Here is a 10374-nt window from a genome sequence, read left to right as displayed (position 1 = left end):
TTTTTCAGTATAAAAATCGTTTATTGCTACAAAATGTCTTATTCCAAGAAGAAATAACAAGGAAAACTCACGCACACACTCATGGAAAGAACCAGGTATAATCCTATCTACTAAAAATTCTAGTTTATAAGAGGCACAAGTAATGAGAAAAACAATAGCTAAATCAGTCCAAGCATAAGAAAAGATATAAGGTAAAGTTACATCATGTTAAATAACATTAACGATAAAACAAGTATATTTATTAGTGTTTTCACTTTTATAAGTAATTCGGACTTCCTGCATGCTTTTGCACAGGAGATTAGAAAAACAGTGAAATACCATAAAACGTTATTTGAAAAGCCCCTTTGGCATAGGAAATCTGGAATCTTGATTGTTTGGCCGATTTCAAAAGCCAAGGCAGTATCAACGATTCTTTTCTTTTTCTGAGGGGAGGTATTACTTTTTTTACAAAAAAAATTAAGAAACACATCAAAAATTATGTTTTTATATTACGTTTTACGGGTTGAACAAACATTTCAGGGGAGAGGGTCAAACTCCCTTCCCCACCCTGGATACGGCCTTATCAATGACTAAAATTAGGTGCTCACTTTTTACCATAGAAAGGATGGCAGTTAGATAAAAGATTTTAGGTTTAGCAAAATAAGAAACACAATTCAATTATAGTATTCTCATTTACTTTCCATAAATAAGTTTATAAGTAATAGGAACAAACAAATACGAATATTTCTCATCATTGGTTTGGGGGGGGGAGGCGGATATTTGTCATAAATACAATTTTTTTTTTTAACATTAGGGAGCTTTAGACCCTAGTTACTGGAAAGTGTTTGATGATGAGAAAAAGAGGAAAAATAATGTGAAAGTATTACACTCATGCACCTAAAAAAAGGAAACAAACAAAACAAACAAAAAAAAAAAAAAAGGAAAAAAAAAAGAAGAAGATCATTTGTATACACCAAATAAACTTTGCATAATATATAAACAAATATCTAGAAACTGAAACAAAACCAAATAAGTTAAAATAATTTGGAATAAAATATTAAAACAACCCATCACCATAAAAATCCGCTTGATAAAAGCAAATCGAATGCATAGTCACAAAGTTAATATACATTACTACGATTCCAAAGATGCCAAACTCATAAAATCACAATTTGAAAAAAAACATTTCACAGCTACTCCTATCTAAAAAAAAAACAAAAAAAAAAAAACAAACAGTTTTTCCATCAAAGCTTGGTTATCAATAACTATTAGAAAATTAATTTTACAGCAGGCTTTAAATAATGCTTCAAACCTTTTTTTTTACCAATTAGAAAAACAAGATGAATGATGTGCGACAAATGCAATGATGTGTACGTTGTTATCCTTAATAATGAAAAATGACGATAGAAAATTTGAAATTAGACTCTTTCGAAGAAGATTCTGAACATTAAACGCGACTTTTTGATAACCACGACATCTTGATAATAATTTAAATAATATTACTCCTATCTATTAATTTTAAAAAACATTATTTAGATTGAAGTGAAGGACATTTACTTCCCAATTTTATCAAAAATAAGTATGGAGCAGTATATCGATACTCCATGATGTATACCGATACCAATACTCCGCCGATAGTGATATTACAATGACCTATAGAAATCATAGCTAATTCACTATCTTTCATACCCAAAAGAATAATATGGATGAATAGAATTTGGAACATGATACATTTGGATTTCAAATTTAACAAAATAACTGTGAAATAAACGAAAAAAATACAAATATTAACGTCACAGTTTCATCTTAACACCATATTCATTTCGAATGTATAATCAATTCAATTTACTTTTCGAAATAAAATTTAAGAAATAAAATTTCAATTTGTCGAAAGCCAATCAAAATCTTTTCAACACAGATCTGTTAACAAAAATCACGGAATAAATAATAATAAAAATAATAATAATAAATAATATTAACAGCATTCGTCTATATACAAATCTTCTAAATTTGATATAGAATCAATAAAAATGGTTTAAATCAACTAATTTCAATATAAAATAAATTACAAGAATACAAAAAATAGAAAACATTTATCAGAATACAGAATACAACTAAATTTGCGGATAAGGATAGAATTTAAAAGAGCCAAACTAAAAACCTTCCGAAACCTTTTCCTACTTCAAATTCTAATTACTTTAACAATCCTTGAAAAACCAAAGGATTATATCTAAATAAAAACAAAAAGTAGATCAAAATTGAAAAGTTCTTATTTATAACTGATTTTTAATAAATTTATAAATGAAGTAACTTAGATTTAAAATGAAGAAGATTATACTTATTCTTTATAATTTTTTTCTATTGCTGATGGTTAGCAAAGCTCACTAGACTATTAGTCAAACAACTAATAATGTTCTCTTAAAAAATAAGGTTTTGTTCAAATATAGTTTTCTAACCGTGTTAATTTTGTCAAACAAACAAGGATTGACAGGAATATAAATACACATTTGTTTTTGAGCATCAAAGAACGTTTAAAAGCTGGATTACCATGACTGGATCAGAAAGGATGGGTAACTTGTAAGAGTTGGAACTGGCGCTAATGTCAACGAACTATCAACGCCATCTAGCATTTGGGGATATTTGACATTTTCTTAGTGTAATAATGCGAATAATTAATTTTAATTAATGTAATTGGTAAAATTAGGGTAGTAATGAGGGTCTGATCTCAGCTCGTGACAAAAAAAAAAACAACTCTAAAGCTTGAAAAAAGACCAAATTTCACCAAACATTAGATGGCGTTCATACTTCTTGCCGACTCTAGCGCCAGTTTCCACTCTTATTAGTTACCCATTGTTTCTGGAAGCAAACGCAACTATTGGCTGGTGTAACCTATTATTTTCTTGTTTTGTATCCTTTTTAGGCAACTAAAACCGTTACATTTCAAAAATATATCGATATGCAAAACATTCAAAAAAGTTTGTCAAAAATAGGTATTCAACAGAATTTCTATACATGGATTTGGTTATCTTCACTGCTGTCTTCACTATCTAAAGGCATCTCTGAAAGGGTATCATGGCTTCTCCTCAAATGAAGCATGCTTGGCATTCTATGGTAATGAGGTCGCACTTCTGTCATTGGCCGGTTATGATCAAGTACATCGTACTCTTCTTCCTCTTCTTCTTCTGCAACTAAAAATAGGTAAAATATTCGTATAATGACCGACATAATAAAAATTTTTGAAATAAAACATTTGACATAGATTTCTTACAAAATTGAGATATTTGATTACCTGCCAGCTACCCAGTGATTTCAGCTCTTATTGCAAAGTAAACTTAAGAGATCTGACAGAGGTCAGACCTGTTATGCGTAAAAAAGAACCCAGAAGCAAAACTTTACATTTAAATAAACTCTATTTGGCTCAAAGGCTTCCTGCATTTAATTTATATACGTATTTCAAGTTTAAAATCCACTTTGGGATTCGCTTTTTATTTCGCTTTTAATGAATTTATTTCTGTGTTCCTGTCGTACCCTTAACTAAGAAACTTTTTTTTCCTCCTTGAGCTTTTCATTTGAAAATCTAACCAAATTTAAAGGTTCAAAAAATAAGAAGAATCAAAAAATCTTGTATTCAGAATTTTGACCACAGTTATTTTTGTAACCAGTAACTTTGAAAAAAACATTTAAGCTTTCATCACAATGCAAAATTTAAAATTTTAAAGCCATTTGTCAGTAAAAAGGACAATACGATTAATTACGAAACCAGCTGTGTTGAAAACATGCAAAGTGTGAAAAGCTACTGTAGATGCAATTCAATCATGGACTATGAAAAAACAAACAAAAAAAAAAACAACAAAAAAACAAACAAACAAACAAAAAACAAAGATGAGGAGATGTCTACATTACTTATTCCGTAGTGTGTCTAGTGTAGTTTTATTGACTAATATAAAAGAAGAAAGAATAAAAACATAGAATTATGGTTTGTCAATGAAAAACTCAGTTTTCATAAATTATAAATGGATAAAAAAGGTTAAAATGAATATAGCAGCCCTATGGTTATTTAAAAAGAAGAAAAACCTTTCTGAAGCTTAAATGCCGTTATGAAATTAAGTTCAAGGTCTTAAGTTTGTATGATAGCAATTTAAGTATACGAAATGTGAAAATGAATATATGTTTGCGTAAAAATATAGTACAATGACATAAGATTTAATTTAAGATTTCAGGCACGTCACTATCTAGTTTATTTGGGTTTTTTTCGGGGGACGAGGGGGGTTGAAAGATTAAAGTTCCCCGAAATGCTGGGCATAAATTACTGACCTCTTTTATTGTATCAATAACTACCACCAGTAATTTAATACCTAACACCCAGATCTTGTTTTTCACAAAGCGACATCAAGTAGCTGTTGAAGCTGGATTAAGAAGATGGCGCTACTGGGTCCACATGGCTCAAATGAGACAAGGACAACTTCCTTGCAATGTTTAGCGGTGAACTCCTCTGGGACACCAGAGGAATGCTATACAACGAACCATGGTTGGTGGTTCACTCGATTAAAAGACAAGAGCTCTATGATCGTCCTTAAACAGGCCGTGGTCTTTGGTTCAGGATCGTCCAACGCGGAGGTCAACCATTGCTGCCGTAACCACCGCTATGTGTCGGAAGAACTAAGTCTAAGTTAGCCCGTTTCTTTCATATAATATTCCCTGGAGAACACTCCGCCTGTAAGAAGTTACAGCCAGTCCCAAGCCTGGATAAAGGAGGAGGGTTTGACGGTGGCCTAGCAGCCTGCCCCTAGAAAAAAGTTATGCTATAGAAACATCCAAAGTGAGCCAAAGTTTTTTTCCCAATTTGTGTGACATGATTGCCCAACGTGATACCGACCATCGACCATCCCCGGACACCCCCACGACGACGACCTTGGACCGCCCCCGGACACGCTTCTTGAAACCCAATCGCCCTATTAAACTCGGTTTCTGGAATGTAAGAACCATGGCCCAACTATCAAAAATTGAACAGGTTCTGAAAGAAATGGATAATTATGGCTTGGATATTCTAGCCCTCTCTGAGGTCCGTTAGACTGGAGCAGGAAGACAGAGCCTGGATATGGGGTATACTATCCTGCACAGTGGCCTCCAAACCAGCCTCAAAAGCGCTGACGAAATGGACCCCCATTAACGAAAGGATCATCACAGCCCGATTCGCTGGTAACAATGGAAAACTAACCCTAGTAGCGTGCTATGCACCAACTAACGACGCAGACGACGTGACGAAGGACGGCTTTTACAACACCCTTCAAGCTGTGGCAAAAGACATTCCCAGTCATGACTTAATCTGCTTCGCCGGTGACTTCAACGCCAAAGTGGGGAATGATAAGTCTTACTGCCCTGAGGTCCTGGGAAGCGAAGGACTCGGCGAAATAAACGAGAACGGAACGCTACTAGTGGACTTTGCACTGACAAATGACCGAATAATTGGGGGTACTATGTTTGCACACAAAACAATTCACAAATATTTCTGGAACTCCCCAGACGGGAGAACGCATAACCAAATCGACCACCTTCTGATAAATAGAAAATGGAAGTCTAGTCTACAAGATGTGAGAGCCTTCAGAGGAGCTGACGTGGCATCCGATCATGCCCTAATGATAGCAAGGATATCATTGAAGTTAAAGGCTGCACCGAAGACCAGTCCCAAGGCAAACCCTGCCTTCGACTCCGCAAGGCTTTCCACCCCGGCAATACGAAATGTGTTTGCCCTTACACTCTCTAACAAGTTCGAAGCCCTCGCCCTAGATGATGACACTGACACCAGTCTGGAGTCGACCTGGAACACCATCGAGGAGGTTTACAGCCAAACGGCTGCTGCTACGGTTGGGTATGTCAAGAGGCCCAAAGACCAATGGCTATCCGAGAGGACATGGAACCTGATTGGTGACCAACGCAACCTAAAACAGCAGCTTCTTAATGGTGGTGAATACAACGACACAGTCCTAAAGAATCAACTGTACAGATATCTGGATAAACTAGTCAAAAGAAGTGCAAGGGGGGACAAGCGCAACCTTCTGGAGGAAAAAGGTGCCATGGCGGAGGAAGCGGCAAAACGAGGTGACTCCAGTGCCGTATACAAGATTACTAACGAAATCGTGGGGAAAGCCGAAACGTAAACGGACCAGTCAAGGATGCGAGTGGAAAAACTGTCACAGACCCATCGGAAATCGCCGAAGTATGGGCCTTGCATTTCGAAAAGGTTGTGACCAGACCCCGCCCTCTGGATCCACCTGACATCCCCGTAACCCCCTGTTTGAACCTCCAAATCAGCACCGAAGAACCGTATGATGTAGAAATCAGTCAAGCAGCCTGCAAGCTGAAAAATGGTAAAGCTGCAGGTACAGACAGGATATCAGCTGAGATGATAAAAGTATCACTTAGCGCCTGTATGACTGTGTGGCTGACACTCTTTGCTAGCATTTGGAAGTCTAAGAAAGTACCTGATGATTGGACAAAAAGTACGCTCATCAAACTTTTTAAGAAAGGTGACACGACAAAATGTAACAACTGGAGGGGCATTAGTCTCATTTCGACTCCGGGTAAACTCTTCGCACAGATTATTCTCCGGCGCATTCAGACAGCCCTCGATAGTCACTTGCGTGACGAACAACATGGCTTCCGGCCGTCCCGTTCCTGCACTGACCTCATCTAAGTGCTACGAATGATGATCGAGGAGTCCAATGAATGGAGACAAAAAATGTATCTGATTTTCGTGGACTTCGAAAAAGCGTTCGAATCCATCGAACGAGACTCGCTTTGGAAAATCCTGCGGTACTATGGAATTCCCGAAAAAATAGTGTCCCTAATTGTTGCATTGTATGAAAACACAGAATGCTGTGTTCGGACCCAAGATGGGAACACCAGATATTTCCGTATCATGTCCGGCGTAAAACAGGGTTATGTCCTTTCTCCGTTACTCTTTGTCCTAGTTATTGATTACGTACTTCGTGATTGTACAGGATTTGGCATCCAAATCGGAGAAGCCAAAAAGCTAGCCGACCTGGATTTTGCTGACGATATTGCCCTGATGGAGAGGAACAAGGCCAAATCCAGGATCTTCTTAATACTATCCGTGAAAATACTAGCCGACTTGGACTCAAGATCAACACGGAGAAGACAAAGAGTATGACAACAACCGATTCCCCTCTGGACATTAAATGCGGAGATTCAACCATCGAGCAGGTCGTGGAGTTCAGGTACCTCGGCAATACTGTGGAGAATTCAGGATCAAGTGAGTGAGAAGTGCAGCAGAAGATTGGGCAAGCCAGTGGAGCTTTTAAACGACTAAAGCCAGTATGGCGATCGAAAATGTATTCCCTGAAGCTGAAATTGAGGCTATTTAACAGCAACGTCCTTTCTGCACTTCTCTACAGCAGTGAGTGCTGGAAGTTGAATCAGCAACAAGAAAGACGGATCCTAGCCTTCGAAAACAACTGCCTTCGGAGGATCCTGAACATCGACTGGAGGGAACACGTCACAAGCCCGATAGTCCGCTCTATCTCAGGCCAGCCCAGGGCCACAGACGTCCTCCAGCAACGTAGATGGCGATACCTTGGGCACGTGATCCGTATGAAGGAAGACAGGATCCCTAGGCAGATCCTAGAGTGGCAACCCCAGGGAACTCGCAGGAGAGGTCGACCCAAGAACACGCTGCGTCGCACCTACCAACGGGATTTGTCGAACATCCACACGACGATCCAGCCCCAGTGGGAAGATGTTTGGGCAGCGACGCACATGCGGGATGACTGGCGGCTCTTCGTGGATGCCCTGGGCGCCTCTGGTGGCACAGGAGGATCCAAGGTCTAAGGTAAGGTCCCTGGAGAAGAGTTGCTTCCTCTGTTGCTATACCATAAAAACTACCTGTAAAACTAATTAATCGCTTCAAAAAGCCACCTGGAACAGTATTGGATAGTAAACTATTAGATTCCACCCAAAAACCAATTGAATTAATTTTCCTATGCCGTCTTTTAATAGCAAGTCGGTTACACGAATCAAACGATTTTCCTTAACTGATTGCACCAAACTCTAACCAACAGACTTATCTTTCAAAGCTTAGAGAATCCTTGTATTGCTAAATTTTGTCGTCAATTATAGGGTGCCGAGTGTTGTTTTCCATTACAGTCACAGTATTTTCTTCCAGCGGCTTCTCTGGCAGAAGCTTCACTTTGAATATGATTTGGTGCATAAACATGAGCATTACAACAAATTCAAAGCAAGTAATGAGATGGTACAGAGCTTCAGTATTTTTGTTGTTATTTCGTCTTTCTATTCTGATGCTCAACAACTTCATCAATAAAATCGAAGCTGCTCCACAATAATGTCAAACTAGAGGCGTAGCTAGAGCCCAGGGGCAAAACATTTTTAATTATGTAAATTAAAACATGGTAAGTCCCAGCGCCTCACTCGGTTTTGGCTAATCTATGGAACTCTTTAACCAAACAAATACGACTTTTAGCTGTTTGGTTATTAAAGTCACAGAAACACATGCTCTTTAAATCAACAGTCTTACGATCTTGATGTGTTTTTAACTAAATGAAGAAGCAAAGACCTTGATTACCTCTATACATGATTGAAAAATACTAGTTATTCTTTTTTCATAACTAGCTATCTTTAGTCTCCAATTTATTTTAAAAAGTACAAATTAAAGCTGCATTGTAAATGCAGAAAGAAAGAACACCACAAGCATCTCCATGATAACCAAAATTTCTTGGTAACTCGACCTTTTTAAATTCTCATTGCCGCAACTATTAACTACAACTATATATATGCAAAACTAAATACATAAACTTGACAGCGCTTTTCGTGCGTCAAAATTGAAACATAACAATCTGATGATTCCCAAAGACAGCTACACCGTCGAAGTAAATTAATATTTCTTTATTTTTCTATTTGGGCACCCTTTGGCACCCTTCCTTTATTTTTTTTTTTTTTTTTAGGGCAAAGTAAATCCGGTTTCCCTAACATGAGAAACACTATTGGCTACATTGCAAAACATTTTTGAGTGAAAACTGTCTTTTGGTGCCACTCGAAAACTCAAAAGCATCACAAAATTTGTTTCATTTGAGATGAATTTAACAATGGAAATACAGAACCGTTCAGCAATGGCAAACATATTTCTTGTGGTTCTCATATTCTAATCTTTATTCAAAGACTTACTAACCTATAACTCCAATCTTCTTACAAAATTTTAAAGGAAGAAATGACACAAAGAATTATTAAATATTAATATGTTTTAGGTATTGGTGACCTAATGGTCACCTCTATGGTCTTCTAACTTCCCAAAAAGGGAAGTTAGAATAGAAAAAGTTACACCATCCTTTAGTTTTTTTTCAGGTTTTCAGAAAGTGAAATATATGGGAACCAAGGCCCTATTCAGGGAAGGGTTACCGGGTTTGAATCCCTCCCCCTCCCGCCAATTTTATTGTCCGAGTCGTAAAAACATAACAAAACTGTATATAAGCTAATATCTGATGCATTGATTTTTTTCGTAGCCCCCCCTCTCCCAAACAAAATCCTGGATATGCCCTTGATGGGAACCGATAGTTTTAGTATATGACAACTGAAATGTTAAAATTTTCCCAAAAGAAATTATCCAGGTTCCAACAAGAATGAACTGACTACTTATTGCTATATGGATTCTTTGCAAAAACTTTGTCTGCTCCTCAAAACATCATTTATCCCCTCACAACATCATTTTAATAATTGAAATCGGGGACTAATATTATTTTTCCCTATTTCGTAATGGATGAAGAGGAAGAAGAATTGATGCGAAGAATGTATATCCACCTCTAATATTTAAATTATACCAAATGAAAAAAGGAAAACTAGGAGACATCTTAGAATATTAAAGTGTAAATTTCCCTTGGATATACCTTTGTTAGAAAATGGAATTGGCTTCAATTTAAATATGACAAGTCCCGGAGAGAAAAAGGAAACTGAAAAGGAAAAGTTTTGACTTTATAAAGGCATTTATCCAAAAGAAAGTGTGAAAGTGTATTAATTAGGAGAAATTCCTAAAAATTCCCTCGGGGACAATCTTAAAGACGACCATGTTTGAAACAAGGGGAAAAGGGGAAAGTTGAACGGATTATTATTCGAGCTCAAAGTTTAATTAGTTCCCTTCTTTTTACTTTTCATGGAGGCGTACAATTATGCTATTGTAACTTAACCCCATACTATTGATTTTGAATATGTATGCTACTAGTTCAGCCCTAATTATTGAGGTACATAGTTCTACTGTTACAAGTTGACCAGCACTTTTGAATTCAAATTTGTATGCTGCTAGCTGAGCCCTAATATATTTGCATTAATTCTGTAATTATTTTAATGCTCTATTTAGAAATTCACTCCCTA

The 10374-nt window shown here is 36.9% G+C and overlaps 1 protein-coding gene across 6 annotated transcripts in view; it reads right to left on the bottom strand.

Moving 5' to 3' along the window:
• Positions 1 to 10374, bottom strand: part of LOC136031270 (protein draper-like) — a 237994-nt gene continuing 227620 nt past the window's right edge. For 4 of the 6 annotated variants that reach the window (XM_065710702.1, XM_065710704.1, XM_065710703.1 and 1 more), the window contains one exon: positions 1 to 3167. In XM_065710702.1, the coding sequence (XP_065566774.1) occupies positions 2986 to 3167 (182 nt within the window). In that variant the 3' untranslated portion in view covers positions 1 to 2985. The remainder of the gene's footprint in view (positions 3168 to 10374) is intronic. The other 2 variants (XM_065710706.1, XM_065710707.1) reach the window with 2 other exon arrangements.

Source organism: Artemia franciscana, chromosome 9 (genome assembly GCF_032884065.1).
Source record: "Artemia franciscana chromosome 9, ASM3288406v1, whole genome shotgun sequence".
Classification (NCBI taxonomy): Eukaryota; Metazoa; Arthropoda; class Branchiopoda; order Anostraca; family Artemiidae; genus Artemia; species Artemia franciscana.
Note: the sequence above shows the minus strand (reverse complement) of the source record. Positions and strands in the feature narration are given on the sequence as shown.